This window comes from Epinephelus moara, chromosome 20, assembly GCF_006386435.1.
Source record: "Epinephelus moara isolate mb chromosome 20, YSFRI_EMoa_1.0, whole genome shotgun sequence".
Taxonomy (NCBI): Eukaryota; Metazoa; Chordata; class Actinopteri; order Perciformes; family Serranidae; genus Epinephelus; species Epinephelus moara.
This window is the reverse complement of record NC_065525.1, coordinates 22,245,162-22,268,291: the sequence shown is the minus strand read 5'-3', so window position 1 is coordinate 22,268,291 and position 23,130 is coordinate 22,245,162. Positions and strand designations below refer to the sequence as shown.

General features: G+C 43.9%; 1 protein-coding gene and 1 non-coding gene across 14 annotated transcripts in view; one reads left to right on the top strand and one right to left on the bottom strand.

Moving 5' to 3' along the window:
- The window catches only part of frmd4a (FERM domain containing 4A), a 125,223-nt gene extending 102,558 nt beyond the window's left edge, over positions 1–22,665 (top strand). For 6 of the 13 annotated variants that reach the window (XM_050073234.1, XM_050073237.1, XM_050073235.1 and 3 more), the window contains exons 9-24: positions 32–97; positions 194–251; positions 481–567; positions 5,091–5,167; positions 6,055–6,196; positions 6,360–6,501; positions 8,479–8,612; positions 8,703–8,825; positions 11,512–11,743; positions 11,966–12,022; positions 12,156–12,393; positions 12,752–12,910; positions 13,178–13,510; positions 13,605–14,185; positions 16,380–16,482; positions 19,384–22,665. In XM_050073234.1, coding sequence (XP_049929191.1) covers positions 32–97; positions 194–251; positions 481–567; positions 5,091–5,167; positions 6,055–6,196; positions 6,360–6,501; positions 8,479–8,612; positions 8,703–8,825; positions 11,512–11,743; positions 11,966–12,022; positions 12,156–12,393; positions 12,752–12,910; positions 13,178–13,510; positions 13,605–14,185; positions 16,380–16,482; positions 19,384–19,486 — 2,635 coding nt within the window. In that variant the 3' untranslated portion in view covers positions 19,487–22,665. Of the gene's footprint in view, positions 1–31; positions 98–193; positions 252–480; positions 568–4,509; positions 4,864–5,090; positions 5,168–6,054; positions 6,197–6,359; positions 6,502–8,478; positions 8,613–8,702; positions 8,826–11,511; positions 11,744–11,965; positions 12,023–12,155; positions 12,394–12,751; positions 12,911–13,177; positions 13,511–13,604; positions 14,186–16,379; positions 16,483–16,946; positions 17,019–19,383 lie in introns of those variants that run through there. The other 7 variants (XM_050073231.1, XM_050073242.1, XM_050073243.1 and 4 more) reach the window with 6 other exon arrangements.
- trnam-cau (transfer RNA methionine (anticodon CAU)) lies at positions 16,024–16,096 on the bottom strand. Its single transcript has one exon. It is a non-coding gene; the product is annotated as a tRNA-Met (tRNA).
- Positions 22,666–23,130: the final 465 nt, after the last annotated feature.

Sequence of the window (23,130 nt, the reverse complement as noted above, 5' to 3'; positions counted from 1 at the left end):
AATGTTTTTCTTTTCTTGTACTGTCTCACAGTGAAGACCGGGTCGTAGAGCATTACAAGAAGCTCAACGGGCAGTCCAGAGGGCAAGCTATTGTAAAGTAAGTGTGTGTGTGTGTCTCTGGTTGTGTTTGTTCACTGTGTTGAAGGCTGCGTTCTCTGTAACTCTTACATGTCTGTCTCTCTGCTCTCCACAGTTATATGAGCATTGTAGAGTCTCTGCCCACATATGGAGTACATTACTATGCTGTAAAGGTACAGTTTTACTACTCTGCCTTTTCTTTTTTCACACACACACACCACACACATTTTTGTTGACTCTGGACCTGCAAGCAGGGAGTTTGGGATTTGGAGATATGATGGAGCTTAAAGCTATTTGTACTCAGTCTTTCTCTGTCTGTCTTTTTCTTTCCTTTCTCTCTCACTATCAAGCCCATACACATGCAAGACATTTCCTGAGGTATTTTTCTGTTGTGTATTTTAGGACAAGCAGGGGATCCCATGGTGGTTGGGTCTGAGCTATAAAGGCATCTTTCAGTACGATCACCAGGACAAAGTCAAACCCAGGAAGGTGAGATGATCCTCCCTCTGATCTCCCTGCACCACAAACTAAACTGTCCTCTGCACAGCCTTCAGTTACTCTTTTAATTTGCTTTAAAAAAAATCAATTTGTGAATCTGAATACAGTATTCTGTGTGTGTAGCATTTACGACTTCCAAGATGTATCTTTATTCTAGCACATATTCTTTCACCCTGTTTTTTAAGAGGAGTGGGTAGCTCATGTGATTGAAATGTTTTCACGGCCACCACTGTCTATTTTTTCCATTCAGTAAGTCAGGACATTGTGTTTGGGACGAGCACTAACAATGCTGTACAAATACAACTGTCTGGAGACGTTCAGTCTTGGAATGTTTTGCATCCTGTCCTGCTTTTATTTCTGTGAATGGTGTCCTCCTCCCAGTCGATGCAACCAGTGGCTCGTCTATGAAAAGCCTCTCCCGCCTCACCTCTGACCTCCAGTCATGTTTAGGGCCTCGATCTCTGGCATTTAGCCTTGTCTTATAGGGTGTTAATGGGGTTAACAGCATCTCTGCATGCTGACCGACCACCAGGATACTCTCACACACATACTCTGATACTACACCCATAAACGCACACACACATTAGTGAACTCTGAACTCACCATCCTGATGAATACTTCCTGTCTGCCACAGCTTTCCTGTTTTCCACGAACATTGTGCTGCGTGTGTGTGTGCGTCTTGATTGGGGCATTCCAGGGTAAAAGTCTGTCGCACCACTAAGCACCATCCCTGCCAAACAAATTCCCAAATGTTGTGGCTGCTTAGGTGTTAAAGCACCATGGCAATGGAAAAAATGCAATCCACTTAACTGCACATTGAACTCACAGACACAAACACCACAGTTACTTTCCAAATCTAAAGCCACAAGAAAAAAGGAGGAGAGGGGTTTCAGATATTTCAGAGAGCTGGAGGAAAGAACGAGTTAATAGCATTCCTACACAAGAGACTTTTCAAGCATTCAGCTGCCATAGCAACGGCTGGTATGAGTCATTGGTCTGTTAAGCTTCAGCACTGACCCCCTCACTGTCTTCCCCTCTCTCTCTTTCTTTCTCCCTCACGCTCTCACACACACATTTAAGAGCAGAGAAAGCAAGACTGGGTCACCTCACTGAGTGCGATTGTAGTCTAAGGAGCTTGACCCAAAAGAGATTTGTGGACTGCATGTCTTGTTAATGCAACATCACAAGACTGACTAAATCCAAATGAACACAGTAAGGGTTTTTTTCCACTCATAAGGCAGACAAAAGAGGGTGGGTGGCGCTCCTTTTCAAAGGTGGTCAGTGTTTCACAGGAAGGAGACACTCATAGAGGGCACTAGGAAGCTGGTTATGGCAGTAATGGGAGTCATCGCTATTTCAACAAACTAGAGGAAGAGCAGTTGTTTCGGTGATTAGTCAATCAGCTGGCCGGTCCAGTACCAGTAACCACTGACTCACAGTGTAATCACTAGTTTGTCACTCTGCAGGTTTTTAGTTCTGTGACTCAGTGAGGCGGAGGCAGAACACTGATTATGAGACATTATGGGCCAATTACTGGCTTTTGTCACAATTAAAACAGTCGATGTTTTTAACACCAACCTTTTTTATTCATTAATAAGCAACTAAGTGACTGCAGAATACAGTAGGTGTGTGTGTGTGTGTGTGTTTGTGTACTGGAGGCAGTTGTGTTTAATTAGTTAGTCTCTTTACAAGGGGAGATCCCTGTTGTTTCTAAATGCAGACCTTCTACCGCAGCCTCCACGTTTATTTGGGGATGTTAACATACTTTTCCCCCTCTGCTTACCGCAGGCCACATGCAGATGCACATACAGTACACACAGACAGAGTTTTACAACCGAACCACACACCGTACTAATGCCTCGTTAGTGTGTTCTGACTCATTTAGATGGAGATTATAGGGTCTGTGTGTTGACTGACTACCTGACCGACTGATTTAAGGCTAACACGGGAAAAGCTCCTGTCAACAATGTGATGGAGCTGCAAGGAGGTTCAATCAAACACAGCAAGCTGTGGTTTAAATCAACATAATCACACATGCATTTCACTGTATATTGATAAGTCTCTCTGCAGCGGCACACACCCACTGACGTTAGTTAGCGTCTGTCTGCGTTTCATTTAGAGCAAACAGCCACAGACAGCCTGTTCGGATTAGTTTTTCCATAAATGTCATCCCTTCAAAACACCACAACCAAAGCAAAAACAACAGGAAGTGCCTCCAGAGTGTATCTGCATCTCCATGACAACTGGTGGATGTAGTGTTGCACACCAGAGCCCCACCCTAAGGGGGAAACAATAGTCTTCGAGAGTCTCGTGTCCAGTTCTGGAGAAGAATAATATGCTTATGCTATTTAAACTTTCTATTCTTCCTGTAATCCTCAGGGAGCCTTCTGCCCCAAAGAAAGGCCTTTACACTCTATCAGATCTGACCTTTTCACGTGTACTGGATGTGTGCTCGGGTGCACCGACATTATCACAAGACAGACGTGGGTCTGTGTTCCAGAGCACCCAACTGTTTATGAATAATGACCAGTCACGTCCTCTGCGTGTTTGTGCCATTGTGTGTGAGTGTTTTACAGTTAAAAGGAAGAGGATTTATAGCACATGCACACATACATGCACCAGCCTCGCCCTAATAACAGAAGCTCCTAATAGCTTTGACTGAGTTCCTTAGAAAGAAACTGTCAGCATGTTTTGTTTTTTTTGTCCAGACTTTTCACAGTCGCTGTAAAGACTACAAAGGTTTCATTAACACAATGGGCTTATGTAACTGGGGCACTTTTTGAAACAGCACCGAATCACAACAAAAAAAAATGTCTAATTTTAAACTTGAGGGTGATTTTGTTGCACTTTGTTGCAGATAATGTGCGTGAGATATATTTGAACACTATTCGCACACTTACACATGTACGACTTATCCTGAAACATCAAAGTCTGCCTCCAAAATTGCAGCAGCTCCGTCCCGCTGATGGAGAGGACAGCTTTAGTGGTCTCGTGCCTGAACGCAGTTACAAGCACCCATCTTATCTTCACAGCTCTGGCCCATATGTAGCCAACACACACACACACACACACTCGCGCAGCCACTCACCCACTATCTGCCCGACCCGCTATATTTAGCACCATGCTACATTAGCACTTCACACTCCATTGAAAATGCACGGTACAGCAACAGTTTTGATAAGAGTGCCGGCTTTCTTTTTCATGCTGGCACACACGCACACGCACACACACACACACACACACACACACACACACACATACATACAGTGCACAAATACATACATTAGGCTGTGTTTACATACATACTTCATACATACATATTTCTCCCCCTCCTCCCCTTTCCTCCCTCTCATCCCTCTGTCCATTGTTTTCTCAGGCTGTTAAAATTCCTGGGCTGTGACCTGTTCCTCCCTTAGCTCCCTTTCTCCTCTTTTCCTCCTGCATCCTGTCATAGCTGGGTCTTCTACTTTGTGTCTTTTCTCCGTTTCGCAGTCCTGAGTTTTTCTGTCTTTACTGATGGCTGGTCAGCGTACATCCGAGGTTTTCATGTGTGTGAGTGTTTGTATGTCAGCTCCAGCTGATAGATGCAGGCCCACTTGTGATCTGAAATAGCCCACACTCTGCTCCTCTCTAACAAGAAGCAGACTCAGACTCTGTGAATGTGTGTATGTGCGTGCACACAGAGGTCTGACCAAACAAAGCGAGGGCACTTCAATTGCTGGGGCTACAGAAAGCTTCTTTCCCCCTTCATCACTCCTCCCCTGACCCCTCGTTACCCACACACGCACACACACAAACACACACCTCCAAAACCACAGAGCCCAGAGCAGGAAGCACAGTCCCTGAGGGAGGGAGGAGGGGTCAGGAGGAGGGGAGGCATAAACGCCCCCTCCCTCCTAGCAAAGCTACAGGAGAGGAGGAAACTTAACTTTACACACTTTCTCTCCACCAGCACACACACATATGCACATGCCTACAGATGGTGAACACCCACCAACTCATAACGTTCTGTTCCCCTGCGTCTGGGAGGATTTAGGATACACACATGCTGTGGAGTACGTCTTGGGGGAAACTTTCTCGCCCAGCTGGCTTTGGCTTCATTTAAAGAGGAGCTGATGGTTCATAAAGGGGGCGGAAAAGAGGAAAAAAAGAAAAGAAAATCCGAGCAGAGGAAAGAAAGCCTCCTCCCTCTCACGCTGTCTTTCTCCAGAGTGAGGTCATCCAGCGAAGGGATCTGCTGTGGACAAGACCGCCTGGTCTGGACCTGATCAGAGAGCCACAGACTAGGTCCTCTTCCCTGCCTCCACCTCCTGCTCTGTTCCTAACTCCTCCTCTTCGTCAGCTCCTTCCATTTCTTTCTCCTATTCCTCAGTATCCATTGCATTTTCTCTCAAAACAAATTGGAACATACACAGAAGAGAACAGAGGATTTGGCTGAAGGCTGTGTGGATTTAATGTGAAGCATGTTTTTCTGTGAGCGGCCCTGAAGAGTGTGTGTTTCTCCTGAACCTCAGGTGTTCCAATGGCGTCAGTTGGAGAACCTCTACTTCAGAGAGAAGAAGTTTTCAGTGGAAGTTCATGACCCGAGGAGGTAAATTTATATCACAAATTTAGACTGAGTGTTGAATTGCACGATACCAGTTCTACTTAAGTGATTGAATGATATTGCTGTTGAATTTTCTCCAGCTAATATTTGGAAGTGATAGATTTTTCCCTCAGTTATGGACACCCTCCAGTAGCCTTTACTGTAAATTACCACTGTGCCATATGTGGATGTGTTAAGATTCAAACTACAGTGCAGGGCAGGAGAGATTGGAATCTAATTCAGTAATGGTTGCGGCATTTGTCTTGGCAATAGAGCGAGATATTGGGGATGTCCCGGTGGAGCCTGACATAGATTGATAGGCTGATTATTAACACACTTGTGCAGCCACATGCATGCACTAACACGTGTGCTCTTTCCCACACACACACATACACACATAGGGTAAACCCTTGATAGTTGACCACAGAAGGATAAATGGCTGAGCGATAGCTGTTTTGCGGAGGAAGTGACCTCTCTTGTGTTTATTTAACATGGCTATATATGTGGAGTGTTATTCTACAGACAGAGGGAGGGAGGGAACGGGAGAAAAAAGTGACAGGCGGGGTGAAACAGAGAGCAGTGGTGTTTTCTTTAAAGGAAGCTGTCATTAGGGTGAGCTGGTCTGTTGCTCAGCTACAGATGTGTTTTTAAATAAGGATGAGTAAACAATGGGGGAACATCGTGTGTGGCTTTGCAAAAAATATCTCTATCAGGTTTGCTCTCTTAAGCCTCTAATAATTTTTCTCCCTCCTAACAGCCACAGTAGTTATTGTAGTAGTCCTGGTAGCAGTTACGGTGGTGGAGTTGTCGGGTGGAGGTGTTTTCACTGTTGTAATATGTAGCCATCTTTTGTATTCAGTGTATATAAGGAGGCCTTGTGTCCGCTCCTACTGTAGGGCGTCGGTGACGAGAAGGACGTTTGGTCACAGTGGCATCGCTGTGCATACGTGGTACGCCTGTCCTGCCCTCATCAAGTCCATCTGGGCCATGGCCATCAGCCAACACCAGTTCTACCTGGACCGCAAGCAGAGCAAGGTCAGTCAGGTCCACCACATCCATACTCACACCACAGACCACAGACACGATTAGACATGTACAAGAGATACAGCAAACTCAGCAAGCATGGTCAGTAAGAGCGCTGCAATTAAACAGCTTAATGAAGCGCTTTGACAGACCCTCTCCATTCTTGTCTTTCAAGTCTAAGATCCATGCAGCGAGGAGTTTGAGTGAGATCGCTATAGACCTGACGGAAACAGGAACTCTGAAGACCTCCAAACTGGCCAACATGGGAAGCAAGGGCAAAATTATAAGTGGCAGCAGCGGCAGTCTGCTATCATCAGGTCAGTATAACGTCAGTGTGTGTGTGTGAGAGAGGAGGAGGAGAAAGACACTGACAAACAGGCAGAGAGAAAGATTGATATGTGTTATTCTTTGTGTTTGCGTGTGTGGTGTTGAGGGGGAGTCTCACTGACAACTGGAGAGACAGAAACAGCTGCTTCTGGGAAGAGGCCATTGATTCTGTGCTGAATGTTCTCACACACATACTGTACACACACCCCACCCAGTGTCTTTCTGTATGTATAGAACACCACTCCCACCCTCCATGTCGCACAAACTCATCCTCCAGAGGCCCCTGGCCTCCTCTAAATTTAGTGGGTGAGGGAATGAAAAGGGCAGAGGGTCAGTGTAAAACTTTGCCATGGCCTTTAAAACAATGCTTATCCGTGTTGAACAAGTACGACAAGAACGAGTGTGACGGGAAGATTTGTACATGAACCAAATTTAGAGTAGAAGGGAAAATGCCCTTTTAAACCAGGCAGCCACATAAATAGGGATGGGAAACAGTACTCGATCCATTTAAGGTATCAACTGAAATAACCCAGTACCAAGTAGTATCGAAACGTCCATCCAAACAGTACCAACATTTCATCCTTTTTCACTGGGGTTCTGATCCCAAACCATTCCAACTCCCTGCCAGATAAGCAAACTTTCTGTTGCTGCTGCTTCCAGAGCCACTATTCTCCATGTGCATCTGTTCCGATTAGCATAGGCTAAAACAGCAGCAGCAGCTAACATCCTCACATGTGCAGTTAAACGGTCCCAACAAACTCAGGCCGACACCGAAACATCTGGACTCTGATGTTAAACCTGCTAATAGCCGTTATGTAACGTTAGCTGTGTGATTCTAACAGTGAGCCCTGTCACTGTGTGTGCGTGTGTGAGGCTGGTTGAACCGTCAGTACGGAGCTCACACTCCCGCAGCAGCAGCTACAACCCACACAGTCTGTGGTGAGGTGAAGTCGAGCACAATGTATTTACAGAGCTGGCAGTTCAGGATCTCAACATGCCACCAAAACTTTTGAATACTTAAGGCTTTACTACACGCCACTCCATTCACATTATGAATTATAATAAAGTGCTCTTGTGGTATCGGTGTGTAGATACATGTCTCTCCCCCCTTTCTCTTCAGCTATCCGTTTCTAGTCTCCCAATCTCCCTTTTCTGTCCTCTTCGTCCCTCTCTAGTTCCACCCCCACCTTGTGTCACACAGGGTGTCTCTGTCTTATCTGTGTCCTGTCACTTGTCTCATTTGTGTTTTTTGATTTCATGATCCACTGACTGACTGGAGGCCATCTCTGACCAGCAACATAAACATGTCACAGGAACTGTGATGCCACATACATGTATCTCCCCACATGACCACAGCCAGCACGTCTCTAGACTAGATCACAGTTTGTCGGATCAATTTCAAACCTTTGTGGCTGCAAATAAGGCGCTTTGGCTGTACAACATCACTTAACACGCCAAACTGAATGTGTTTGAGCTGTAAGAACAGTTGGATGGTCACTGCTGGCACTTGTGCACCTTCAAAACAATAGGTGTAGAAAACCTTAACTCAAATATAGTGTATCATGTAACAATAGTTTCTTTCTACCACAGCAGTCTCAGCAGTGTTTGGTTTTGTATTGTTGCTCTGTTTGACCGCACGGTCACTGAAAGAGCAACAGACAGAAATAAAATATGTGTGTGTGTTGTCAACATGGCATGTTGCAAACAACAGTGGCACCATCTCAGGGCCTCGGAGATTGTGCGTCACAGATTTTGTCCTAAACTGCTCCTTCCTTGACTCACTCACACTTGCACAAACACACCACTTCAACTCAGTTTCCTTATCGAAACGTTCCATTCACTTCCCTGTAAACATCCTGCAAGGATAGCAGGTGCACGCACAATTTATATAAGTCCCCACAAGTCCAAACACACGCACATACGCCCCTGCCTCCTGCCCTCACATTATGTGCTGTTGTGTCGTGCAGGCTCTCAGGAATCGGACAGCTCCCAGACAGCTAAGAAGGACATGCTGGCAGCACTGAGGGCCAGGCAAGACGCTTTGGAGGAAACGCTAAGACAGAGGCTAGAGGAACTCAAGAGCATCTGCATCAGAGAGGCGGTATGAGAAAAACAGATCTGGCTAATATTTGGAAACCAGAATCCTTTTTAGCGCTTCCTCTCTAACTTGTCCCCTTGTTGTCCTTTGTAGGAGCTGACAGGAAAGCTTCCGAAGGAATATCCTCTGGATCCGGGAGAGGAGCCGCCAACAGTACGACGGAAGATTGGTACTGCCTTCAAACTGGACGAGCAGAAAATCCTTCCCAAGGGAGAGGTAAAGCCGTAACTTCCTGTTCTCCACAGTAGCACTTTATCACACACTCCAATCTACCCCGCTCCCCACACAGGCCAAATAAAAACAGGAGGTCATCTATTGGGGTCAGTGTTCAAAACAGACACAAAATACTGCTCGTTCCTGAGCCAGGCCCTCTGCTGCAGCACTAATTAGTTAAGAGTGTTTATCTCCTTTTAGCCCAGCTGTAATGTTAATGATCCATTTATGAACAGTGTGGCATTAAAGATCAAAACTGGTGTTTAAAAGCTTTTGAAGTTACACAGTTAAAGATCAAGGGCTACTTGAGATTAACTTCATTTAAAACCAGAGATGTAATGCTCACATGATGTGTGATGATTGACATAATGATAAGTTAACTCATTCCTACTCGGTTAAGTGAGCAAAGGGAACAGAGAACACTGAAAGCCACGGTATGAGACATCTTGGACCTTGTAAACGTAGCTTTACTGCATCTTTGTCTTTTTGTGCCACGGGTAGATTTTCCAGAGTAGCCTTACTTCTAAAAATAGCCCTGGCAGTATTCTCGCCACAGGAAGTGGTGATAGTAGGATTGTGTGCACGTCTGTATGTGTGCAGGCATGTGTGTGTGTGGGTGTGTGTTACCGAGGTTGTTTGCTTTGAAAAGAATCCAGGGACACAATATCACAAAACTGCCTCGCAAGCAGAACGATGTTGCTTAATTTACACTGAACACCTTAAACTCACACACACACACACATACACAGAGAGAGAAACAGAAGCCACTCTGGCGGGAGTGTGAAGGGATTGTTAGAGCGAGGGATTCCTCCGAACTGAGGTAGTCCTGTAAGATGTTGACGCAAGCGAATACATCATCGCTCTGTCTCTCTGGGGGCAAGTGAAATCATGTGTGTTCTCATATATATGATTGCATGCATGAGTTTATTTACTTGTCTATAATATGTTTACAAGTTTCTACTATAGTGTTCAACAGTAAACTACTCATCAGGGATGGTGAGGATAAAAACCCATGAGTTCCGCCTGAGTTGCATTTATGGACCCCCAAAAACTTCCGGACTTAGAGAGGGGACGCTGACTGACACACACACACAAAAACAATGGAAAGTTTGCTGGCTCAGGTTAAACCATTTGTAGAACATGAATAAGTACATACAGAGAATGAATGCCATATACATTTCAAACATTTGGCGGTAACACTTTACTTGAAGGTATCTACATAAGGTTGACATGACACTGTTATAACTATGACATTGCACGTTCATGAACCTGTCATGAACATTATGTACATTTCATTAACACTTATGACTGCTGTCATTAAGTGTCATTTGGTTTTTGTAATGACAAGTTGACACTGTTTAAGTTGTCTTGATTATGACAACTTGACATTAATCGAAGTGACATTACCAGAAGTTGTTTTTGTCATGACAAGCTGACATTAATCGAAGTGACATTACCAGAAGTTGTCTTTGTCATGACAACTTGACATTACCCAGGGTGACATTACCAGAAGATGTCTTTGTCATGACAACTTGACATTACCCAGGGTGACATTACCAGAAGATGTCTTTGTCATGACAACTTGATATTAACAAGAAATTCACCTCTTTTTGTGTTTATGACAAGTTAACATAATGATTGATACAAAGACATCTTCTGGTAATGCCATCCTGGTTAATGTCAAGTTGTCATAATAAGGACATCCCAAACAAATTTAATGTCAACTTGTCATGACAAAGACAACTTCTGGTAATGTCACTTTGGTTAATGTCAAGTTGTCATAACCAAGACAACCCAAACAATGTCAACTTGTCATTACAAAAACTGAATGACACTTAATGACAGCCGTCATAAACGTTTATGACATGTACATAATGTTTATGACAGGGTCATGACACTGCCATGTCATAGTTATGACATGTCATGTCACCCTTATGTAGATACCTTTAAGTAAAGTGTTACCCATTTTGCTAACATACACTGTTTACCCAAAATAGATTTTTCTTCGTCACTCTAAAACAGTAGTTATCAGTGGTCACACAGCCCAACTTGCTATGTAAGCTCAGTTTGAGGGTGGCTAAGATGTTATCCAGGTGTAAAGTTTATTAATAAATTATGCAGTATCAGATCAGTCCATAGACTTGCATACTCGTCGATACCCGAACCAGCATTTTAGGCAGTATCAGAGGCATTTCCGGTACTGTTGTCAGTGTTTGAACAACTCTATATTGCGGCAGTATGTACTGTAGATACACATTTTGCAGTGCAGTAAACATACATGCAGCATGACAGAGTGTGTTTTACTTGGTTCACCTACTAGCCTCAGGAGGAGTGTAGAGGAGAAGAAGATGGATTGATGGAGAGGTGTTATTATTGGGGGACAGAGTGTCTCAATAGAGAATAACCACTGGTGAGAAACTGTGGGGCTGCAGCACAGATAAATGATTTCCGCAGTGTGTTTTCCCTGGCGCGGCTTTGTGCGTGTGTGTCTAACCAAATACGTTGCATGGGAGAGTTAGAGTCTGAATACGTGTCTGCAAACTAAGCTTTGTTGGTTTTGGACTGTGCGGAGATTTCTGTTGCTAAAACTGTGAGCAAATTTAGTGTTTTGTGCTTGCGTTGCTCGGAGTTTGCACTCATGTTTGTGTGTGTGTGTGTGTGTGTGTGTGTGTGTGTGTGCTTCTCCCAGGAAGAGGAACTGGAGCGTTTGGAGCGGGAGTTTGCCATTCAGTCCCAGATTACAGAGGCAGCCAGGCGTCTTGCCAGCGATCCTCACGTGAGCAGCAAGAAGCTGAAGAAACAGAGGAAGACTTCTTATCTGAACGCACTGAAGAAGCTACAGGAAATTGAGAACTCTATCAATGAGTACCGGGTCCGCTCTGGCAAGAAGCCTACGCAGAGGGCGTCGCTTATCATAGAGGGTACTAATATTCTCCTATTCACTACAGGAAAATCAAGTTGTTTTAATATCTCTTAATTTCTATTAGCTGTAGTTGCCACTACACACAGTAATATTGTTCTCAAGTACCGTTAAGAGCTGTAATAGAAGTGCACACATTGGATCATGAAGCAGACAAGATTGAAACATGGATGCTTTTTTGATACAATCTCTAACCTCTCATCTTTGTTTCTGTGTCCTGTAGAGGCCAATATTGGTTCTGAAGACAGTTCATTATCTGACGCACTGGTCTTAGATGATGGTGAGTCTCTGGCCCTCATGTTACTCTGCAAGATGATAATTATTCGTTAATAATTGTGCTTTTTTTCCTGATTCCATGAAATGTTAAAATATCTTGATCACTCCAACTCAATCCGGTGATTACTCTGTTTCAGATGATCCTCAAGTCACAGGTACACCCACCTTCTCCCCAGTAGCATCGCCTCACAAGGGCCTCCCTCCTCGGCCGCCATCTCACAGTCGGCCCCCTCCACCGCAGTCCCTGGATGGCCTGCGACACCTGCACTACTCGCGCTCTGACTACGATAAATCACCCATCAAACCCAAGATGTGGAGTGAATCGTCACTGGATGAGCCCTATGAAAAAGTCAAGAAACGCTCCTCTCATTCTAGGTATGAGGGAGTTTATCCTAACTAGCCTTTTATAAAAAAAAAAGCCACTGTGTATTAATGAATGTGTGTGAGACTTTGCAGAAGTATTGCAGTCAAGGATTAAACAAGTGAATTTAAGTAAGATGGGATTCTAGACAATGTAAAAGTCCTCCTTGACTTTGTGAAGCACCTATTGTTTAGTCATCTCAAAATTCACAAATCCAGACAAAATTAGCAAGTGTATGAAACTACACTTTCACACTTTGATAGCCCTGAAATTAAAACATCAAATATGAGTTGACTGCATATTCAGCAGAGCACATTATACATAGTTTGCCAGTTTGAAAGGGGAGTATAACATTAATTTGTCTTTGTCAAGTCACAGGCGTTTCCCAAGCTCTGGCAGTGCAGAAGCAGGGGGTAGTAACTCACTGCAGAGCAGCCCCATCAGGAGCCTCCCCCACTGGAATTCTCAGTCCAGCATGCCATCGACCCCGGACCTGAAGACCAGGACCCCACACTACATACATTCCACTAGGTCAGTCTTTATATCTTCAATTGTTAAGTGGTTATTTAAGACCTGTATCTCTCTATAACAGATTTTATCTATCTATGAAAAGGCTTAGTTATGACAAGTCTTAAAAACTCTACTATTTGTACTCTCTTCCTCTCATGCAGGTTTGCTTGTAAAAGAAAAAAAATCACCTCGTTCTATATTATTAAATTCATAGCTTGATTAATTCTGTAGATCTGTTCCAGCTCAGCCCCAGTATTGAACATTTTTTTGGGATTTTTCATCTCACAGGTCAGTGGACATCAGTCCGACACGTCTGCACAGTCTCGCTCAGCACTTTAGGAACCGCAGCTCAAGCCTTGAGTCCCAGGGCAAACTGTTGGCACCCGACCCCGATGCACACCCGCACACTCTGGGCACACTTGGCAGCCCTGACTTCTTCCTGGCCCCAGGACGCAGCTCCAATGGCTCCGATCCACTGGACGACTGTTCATCCTGCACCAGCCAAAGCAGCTCGGAGCATTACTACCCCTCTGGTGGACCTCCTGGCAGCAATCCCAACTACTCCACTCTGGGAGAGGACTCACCCTCCAAAGCCAGGCAGAGGCAGAGGCAAAGGCATAGGTGAGGATCGGGGAAAGGTTTTTCTTACACAACTGTTTTGGTAGTGTGTTTTTAGTGAGACTGATGTATATGTTGTCCTTTGTTCTGTCTCCAGGTCTGCAGGTCACCTGGGTTCCTCTAACTCCGGCTCCATGCCAAACCTGGCAGCTAAGAACGGCTCTGGTGGAGGCTCAGGTGGAGGTGGGATGGGAGGGGGACACCACGGAGTCTACCTCCACAGCCAGAGCCAGCCCTCCTCTCAGTACCGCATCAAGGAGTACCCGCTATATGTGGAGGGCAGCCCCAACCCCGTGGTGGTGCGCAGCCTGGAGAGCGACCAAGAGGGCCACTACAGCGTCAAGGCCCAGTTCAAGACCTCCAGCTCCTACACGGCCGGGGGACTGTATAAGGAGGCCTGGGGGGGAGAGGAGGGAGGAGAAGGGAGCGGCCGACTCACACCGTCACGCTCTCAGATCGTACGGACTCCGTCATTGGGGCGAGAGGGTGGTGGAAGTGGAGGGGGGAGGGCAGCAGTGTCTGAAGAGCTGCGGTGCTGGTACCAGAGGTCCTCAGGGAGCCTGAAGGAGAGGAGTCACTCACATTCGGGGTCTACTTCCTCCGAGACAGGGTCACAGCAAGGCACTCTGGGACATGGTCGAGGGAGTAGAGTAGGGACACTCGCCAAGGGCTCACCAGGTGGGTTTTCCTCATTTATTCACATTAAACCCTTTCTCACATGGGTTAAAACTATCATAATGTGTCTTAGATAAAAGCTGTACACTGTTTCTGTTTATTGAGTTAAACAAATAGTTTGTTTGGTCATAGATTTGAACAATAAGTGTCCATCTTAGAAAAGACAACAACCTGTGTGAGGCTTGAACTCACAGCTTTCAGATTATGAGAGTAACACACGGTCCTACTGCATCTGGTCGCATTTTGTATGCAAGCCAACATGCTTGTCTGACCCACAATCCTCTGCACAGAGGAAGATATGTCAAACTGACTGAGCCGCAGACAGATGACAGCTCGCACTACAGACTGCGACTGATATGTGAGAGGCTCAAAGTTCAAGGCACAGTGTTATGACAAAGAAGTATATCCCAATTCTGTGCATACTCAATGCAACAATATGCACTTTGTAAGGGCAGCTGCAGTATGTACTGAAAGTAAAAAAACAAGAAAGTATGTGAATCCAAACGCAACTTATGACTTAATTCTGAAGGTCAATGGTAATACTGGGCTTCTCCAGTTAAAATTGTAACAGTGAGGTTAAGTAGTGTAAATAGGAAACATGTATCTGCCCCATGTGAGGCTCACAAATGACAAACTTTGACTGAATTGGTGAGTAAATATTAATATAACTCACAACCCTCACATTATGAGACAGATGTTCCTCGAGGCTTATGAGTAGTTGTGAGCTTTGAGTGATGACAGAGAACATGAGCTGAGTAACTTAATGACTCAACATGTATTTTTAATCTTAAATCAGTACAAAGTGTATTTAAACGTTTAATGACTGGGAGATGTTCTGGACATGGTCTGATCCCTCAAAGAATTTGGTCACATAAAACTCACATTAAAACCCTCTCATCTCAGGCTGAGGATTCTCATATTGTAGGTGGATCCATGTTTTTCACTTTTGATGGGGAACTTTAGAAATTAAAAACTGCGCAGTTTGACCTTGTAAATCAGGCTTATTCAGTTGGCAAACTGCGGGCAACATCCAGCTGGGGAGCAACCTCCAAGGGGTGCAGCATACATACATCTAATATATTACAAATATATAAACTACATATATAGTGTATGGAAGTAGCTAACAAGGGAGCTATCTCGTGTTCTTCTCATTACTTTTGAGAGTAACACATGGCGCAGTACTAATCAGGCAGGAAGTAGGGTAGCGACTCCACCAATCATATCTTTAACAAATTATTTCTTTTTTTATGTGACACAGTTCTGATGATGCTAAGTAGCTTTTCAAAACATCTGGCTTTTGACAGTCACAACAAGTCGGGAAGCGCTCTGCTAAAGATATGTCTCTGTCAACCCCGAAATGTAACACTGACAATGAAAACCACCAATGAAACTAATCACCCTCATCTCCAAATAGTCAGATATAACCAAAAATATATTTTTAATATTCAAAGTGAAACAAATGATATATATTAATATTGAAAAATAAATACAAAATTGTGAAAATCACTGCATTAATTTGAATTGGTTTTAAATGTGTCAGTACCAGAAGCTAAAAAAGGTTTCAAATAGGCTGCTGAGAAGGTCTGGCCCATCATTTCCTGCTTTTAAATTCTGGACCATTGAATTTGTAATTAAATAGCCCTGCTATGAATTATGTAATGTATGTATGTAATGTCTAATGTATTAGTAACATAGGTAGCCTGGTTGCTCTGCAAGTATGTGGGATTGTGGACATTTTGGTTCAGCCTAAGACTGTGTTTGACAAGTCTCTAGTTAGACAATGCTTTTAAGTTTTAAATTTCACATACGTGTGGACAAATAATGGAAATATGAAAACACATTGCCCCGTGTGAGGCTCGAACTCACGACCTTCAGATTATGAGACTGACGCGCTGCCTACTGCGCCAACGAGGCTTGTGTATGCCTGTCACATGTTATGTTTGTCTAACATGACCCCAGGCCAAATGCTGTGAGTGGCTCTGAGGCCACACCCCCTCACCTCCCATTTGTGTAGCATAGTTGAAATTCCTTTGCCCCTCACCTCGCTGTAGCCTCTATTATGTGTGTTTGCTTTGTATCTGTGTGTCCACGTGTCTCTGTGTATGTTTGTTTCTTGTGTGTGTGTCTCTCTCTCTCTGTGTCATGCTGCATGTGTTGTATCTCATTCAGCAGGACTAACTGTCAGTTTTCCCCATAGCTGCGTCCCCTCACAGCCAGAGGAGTATGACGCCCTCCAGTGAACACGCAGCCACACCCACACCGCCCTGTAGCCCACAGCACATCCTCAACTGGCAGAGCGGGTAAGAAACACATCATCAGGCACACACGCTGCTGCAGACCAAGGTGTTTGAAGCCAGATATGACTTTCATTAATTTCAGGACAAACTGCATCCTGGCTACTCAGCTCCTTTCTCTCCAAACTTCACTCTAACATCTTCACAAGCTTTGACTGTTGTACCTGTCAGCTGATGTTGTTTTACACGTTGAACTAATCCTAGAGGATGATTATGTGATCCGGGGTTAACATCTATTTTTAAACCTTTCTTATATTCCAATGATGTCACTCCTCTTTGTGTTTTTTTTTCACTCACTGCATCTTTGTTCCTTGTCTCTTCACTCTTTCCCCTGTCATCTTTCACACCTCCGATTACCTTGTCGTCATGGAAATTACTCTTTTTACCTAATATTTGTCATTTCTTCCTCGTCTCTCTCTGTCTGCACTAACCCTCCTTTCCTTGTGTGTGTGTCCTCTCTCCTGGTTTAGAGGCACAGCAGACAGCTCTCCTACTGAGGACGTCTGTCAGTCTCCCCCTCAGCCCAGCTCTGATGCATAGAGGTACTGTCTGTGGTCTCGGCCTCCCAGTGGTCTAAACCTACAGTGTACTGTTTGGAATACACAGCAGGAGCATAACAGAGAGAAAACAAGCATGAGTAAAAGAAATGAAATGTGACAGTCAGACTTTTATTTATAGAAATCTGTCTGTACATGTTTCTAAAAGCATAAAGCACCCATGCGACTTCACTTGTCACTTTCATTATCAACTCTTGGGGGCTGACAATGGGGAAAGTGGGCAATTTCTTGCTCTCTGATGGTGGCGGTATTTGTTTTGTGTACTTCTTCTTTGGCTGTATCTGTATCTGATCTCTGCATGTGCTCTGCTTTGTGGTCTGAAACCAACACTGTGGCTAATTCCTTACAGGATTTACTAATAGAAATAATAAACCATGTGCTGTATGTGTTGTAACAGACGACATTCTTTAACAAACAATCCCAAGAGCAAATAAACACTTGAAACCATGTAGATGATAGTATCTATTAAAGGCCCAGTGTGTAGGATTTACAGTGATATATTGGCAGAACTGGAATATATTATTATATGTATGTTCTTCTAGTGTATGATCACCTGAAAAAGAGAATCATTGTATTTTCGTTACCTTAGGGTGCTTTCACACCTGCCCTGTTTGGTTCGGTTTGGTCATTTGGGAAGGTGTGAACAGAGCAATCACACTTGGGTGCGCACCAAAACAACCGAATCGAGACCTTCTTGAAGAGGTGGTCTCGGTCTGGTTACAAACGAACTCTGGTGCTGTTCTTTTGTGATAAGAATGTGTTCAGTCCTCGATCTGAACCAACTGCAATCACATTGCTCATTGTTTGGGTTAAACATGAGCATGCTACAGTCCTGGAGAATAATTAATGTACACCTCCCCCTGTACTGCCTTAATATGCACATTCGGCACATTCAGTGCATCAAAACATTGTTTTCTAGTTGGAGCCGCGCCTCGTTTTCAAAATGTACGGTTTGACTAAAATGAACAATGCAAGCAATATAGCACATGATGAACAGCGCTAAAATCTAGTGTTGCATTTATCTTGCAAGTGTACTCTACATCAGTGTTTTGTTAACTTTCTGGATTTTTCACGCATGGAAATTCTGACCAATCAGGAGCAGCTTTCTCGCACAAGGCATTTGATCTGGTCCGCTTGTAAATACTTCCGTGAGAACTAGAACAAACTCTAGGCAATTATGCAACTTTGTAACAAAATTAGTCCCTGATTCAGACCAAAGCAAGACAACTCTAGGTCTGAAAGCACCCTTAGAATGAGACGTTTATATCTACATAGGGAGCAGGTCCTCACACAGAGTCCATCATGTTGCACCACCGTGTCTCTGCAGTAGTCCAGTACCGACAATCCAAACAATGGATCTAGATAGAGACATTCGCGTTTTTGTGTCAACCACCATAATTCACAGCCCCCCCCCCCCCCCCGCAACGAGCCTTGTCATAAAACAGATTTCAGTCAGGAACAACTTTATTTCCATTTGTAGTATTATATTTGGCGGTATGGCTCTGTTCTGGGGCCCCTCTGCCTTTTCTCAGGCCAGAAAGCCTCTTCCATGCGCACCACATGGAAAGCCATAAGGCAGAAAGAGCACACCTGTCTACCCTTCCACATGTACATGAGGGAAGCCTGAGACAGAGAGGCAGACCTCCCTGCCCTTCCATGCGTCTACATGGAAAGCCTAAGGCAGGGAGAGCAGCAGCAAAGACCCCCCATCTTTCATCAGTTGGCTGCTCCATCAGTTGATTGGGCTGTTTGAGATCAGCTGATGTAGCTTGACATCGTGTCCTGCCTGAACTAACGCTATGATCAAAACGTTGTTTCAGGGTTTTTACCGGTTTAAATCACTGTGTCCGTTTGTTTTGGAGAGAAAGAGACCTCTGCGGATAATTCGACTCCTCGTAAAAACCTCCTGAACATCTAGATCTCAAGTTATCAGAGAAAAAAGGTAAACACACATCAGCAGGTGCTGGGCAAGCAGCCCGTCTACGACAAGCCAAGCACTGTTGGAGAAACACTGATTTATTATGTGAAACTGCTTTAATCAGTGTTTTTGCCAGTTTTAATTACTTGGTCCATTTGTTTTGGAGAGAAGGAGACCTCTGCGGATAATTTGATGCATGGTTAAAACCCTCTGAACACTTGAACACTGAAGGATTCCAAAGCGCGAGTTCATGTTCGGCACATTGGAGACGTTTCAGCTGGTTGCAAACTGCAGTCCTCACCACTAGATGCCTCTAAATCCTATGAATCCAACACACTGCTCCTTAAAAATGTTAAATGACATACTTGCAGTTTGAGATAAAAGGCTTCTCTCTGATATCAGTCTCATCCTGGTCTGTGTCTTCCTCTGCAGGTCTTTCAGTGACAGCTGTTTCCTCAGCAGCCCCCTGTGTTCAGAGCTGGCAGATGTGCAGTGGTACGGACACGATAAGGCCAAACCTGGAACCCTGGTCTGAGACCTTCCTAAAGGGCCCAGAAAAGTTCCATTGCCCTCTCCTACTGCCTCTCCACTGTCCCCCACTACTACCCATCGACAACCAACAACCTCATCCTTAAGGCCCTACGAAAACCCTGCCCTGACCGGACTGGCGGACTGGACATGAGCCTCCCTCCTCCCTAGATTCTGCCCTCCATCCATCTCACCACCTCTCTTATTATGCCCCTCTATCACAGCTCAGCTGGACAGGGACACACTCGCTGGGCTCTGATAAGGGCAGATTTCACAGGACAGACTGAGAAGCACCACCTCAGCTGTTGAACTGTTGCCCTGCAGCACCACAGAGCCCGTTCTTTACTCACCCTCAGCACACAAGCAATGGGGCAAGGAGGAAAAAAAGGAGCGATGGGAAGAGAGCACAGAAAAATATCAAACATACAACTCAAACTCAACAGAAGCAACATCGGCCATGACAGGATCGGTTTCATATCTCATCTTTGGTCCCCTGACCTAACTGACTTCAGTGCACTGCCACCCAATCAGAGGATACCTGCTGGATTTGAGCCACCAGTTTAAAACTCATTATCAGGCCCAAATGAACTGTGTTGGATTCCATTACTCCCATTAATGTTGTTTGTCTTTTTTGTTTATTTGTCCCAGCATATTTATAAGAAGAGAAGATGACACAGACTTTAAAAAAAAAATCTGGATTAACAAACATTTAGATGACAAATTCAACTCCTGCTCAGTTTAACCCACAACCAAAGACAACTTACTGGATTGACTGGTCACACCAGGGTCCCTGGGCTGGTGCCCGTGCAGAAAAGTGACTGTCAGATAACTGTATGAGAGTGAATTCACAGTGACAATATCAGGATGGTTCACGGGACTCTACGATGAGGACTATAGCAATAACAAAACATTGGACAAGCATACGAACTGGTGTGAATCTACAGAGTGAATTGAAGCGGGCATTTTGCCGTGTTCTCTGCCTTGTGATGCTTGGAGTAAAAGATCATTAGTGCATCATAGGGAGAATTTGGAGTTGTGGTTATTGGGTTTGGCATTAATCTATGCTTATTTCAGTGACTTCATGTTTATTTAACGTCTTTGGTCTTTTTAGGAAGTCTCTGTCCACATGTTTGGCCACATTGTGATCAGTGCTTAGCCAGAGTGTGGGGGTGGGGTCGGGTGAGGGTCATTCGGGGGTGTTAACATGGCCACATCAAGTCAAGGCATTTGACTTTGGCGGTAATTTTGATACAGAAACAAGACGATTGGTTTCCATCTTTTCACATTTTTCATTCTCACCCCTGAAAGTTTTCTGACTGTTGACATCTGTTGGCGTTACTTGTGTTTAATATTGAGACTAATCAGTGGTAAATCTCATCTTTTTTTATCACAAGTGTCTCTACTTCAATGTTGGTCTTTGGCTGTGTACCGGTTCTTGCCATGCTGAGTATCTGTAAGTCCCCCTTTTGTAGCACTGTGCTTTCTCATCTTTCTGTCCATCTCTTCAGCATCACAGGAGCGCCCCGACTGAACACACACAGTGTGAACTCTGAGTACAAGTTCATCAGTGCCAAACATGTTGGTGCTTTACATTTGTACTGTAATTCAGCCACTCCTTTAAGATAGAAACAGTAACTCCCCACAGATTATAGCCATTCTGTAACTTTTCTCTTTATTCAAATGTACTTTGAAAAGCACAACATTAACAGTGTCTATGAGGACTGGACCTACAATTAGTGTGTTCCCATTTTCAACTCTCAATATTTTAATAATGAGTTGTATCAAAGTGCGTATTGGGAAAGTAGAGAAGCTAGAACCACTGATAATGTGTCGCGCGACAGTGCTCTTTTTATTAAGTACACGGACATCGAATTTCAGGTCGACAATAATCAATACCCCGCTGTCAGGGCCAGAAGAGAAGCCATAGCCAGAAGTGACACAAACAATTATTTTCTCAAACATGCCAATCAATCCGATATTCAGAACAGGGTTAGAAAAGCACATCTGGTTTTGTAAGAAGGAAGTAGAACTCTGCATGTTTTAGCTGTATCGAAATCATCTTCCCCTAACCAGAGTTTATGTTTAAACTTCATTGTTGCACAAATCTGAATTAATCAAATGTTGATTTTACTAAGATTATGACGCCTCGGTGATAGAGAGACATTTTACAGACTTGGAGCACCATTACGTCTGGATAATTGGTGTAACGTGGAGGAGGAATGGTGCGCATCTCACCCTGTCCCTCATAGTGTTGTGTCTCCTTTATGCACTGACACCAGTTGTTGTAATTTGCCACTTACTACTATTTAAATAAGAAGGCTTTAGCCCACTCCCTGCATGGTTGGTTCTCCAAGAGTTACCCACCTCCATGCCTGGTCACATTTGATCAGTCTTTACCCAGGATTGGAACCAGGTTAATGGTTACCATCTCATAGGTCTCTAGTATATTCAAGTCACCTATTAGAGTGCAAGTTTGACCCTGCTTTGCTCACTCGAAGTCTTCGCCCACTGTTTGCGTGCTAAAGACACAATCCCGTGCATGCCCTGCAGATCCACTGACAAAAAAGACCCCCAAAGACATTCAGCATCTGACTTCTATATGCTAACATTAGCACGTTTTGCTCCATAGTGTTTCCTCGCCCCCCTCAGAAAGTCCTATCTTCTTAACCTTGTGGTAATCTCTGACCTCTGAGCCCGATGTGAAGAAGTGTGACGTCCCCCCTCCCTCTGTAGCTCCAAACACACCATATTTTCTGTGCTCCATAGAAACGTATGAGGTTTTTGTAATACTCCAAGAGAAACGAACTAACTCTTTTATCAGTCTTTTTCCTGTATGTACGGAGGGGCACTGTAAGGTTTTGTGGGGTTTTTAACATTCACATTCATTGTTTTAACAATGTTCCATTTTATATGAACCAGTATTGTTTTTGGGTTTTTTTTTTAGTTCTGACATTGTAACAACCCTTTCAGGTGCTACAAAATGACCAGTTACTGCTTTGTCACGTAGGATCTAGACATCTTCATTGTTATCAATAGATTCAATTACCAGATGTGCAAAATGAAGCTTATTTTAACAGACAGTTTAATAGTAGAACACTTTCCCTACCAGACAATAGAGCATGTAACTTGATTTTATCAGTTCTGTTCAACTGTAACAATACATTAAAGGTGTTGTAGGAAAAAAAATGTGGAATTGATAAAAAACAAAAAAGATAACTGAATTCCACAGTTAATTTATTCTTTTTTCTATTAAAAATTTGTATAGTAACTTTACATTTTTCAAAACTGTGTTGTTGGAAATTGATGAATTTTCAAGATGAGAAGCAGTGGTGGCTCTTGAGAGTAAGAAAATAAATTATTGATGAATGTTCTCAAGATTATGCCTTTGTCTGATTTTATTTTTGTTTTTTGTTTTTTTTGTTGTTTTGTTTTTTAATACCTGCACGCCAGGGACAGTTTGGCCTCGAAACATTATGTTTTTGAGTTGCCCATCCATCCCATTCTTGTGAACACAATATCTCAACAAGGCCTTTCTTCAAATTTGGCACAAATGTCTACTTGGACTCAACGATGAACTGATTAGAATTTGGTGGTCAAAAGTCACTGTGACCTCACAAAATACGAATTTCACACAAATGTCTAACAGAAGAT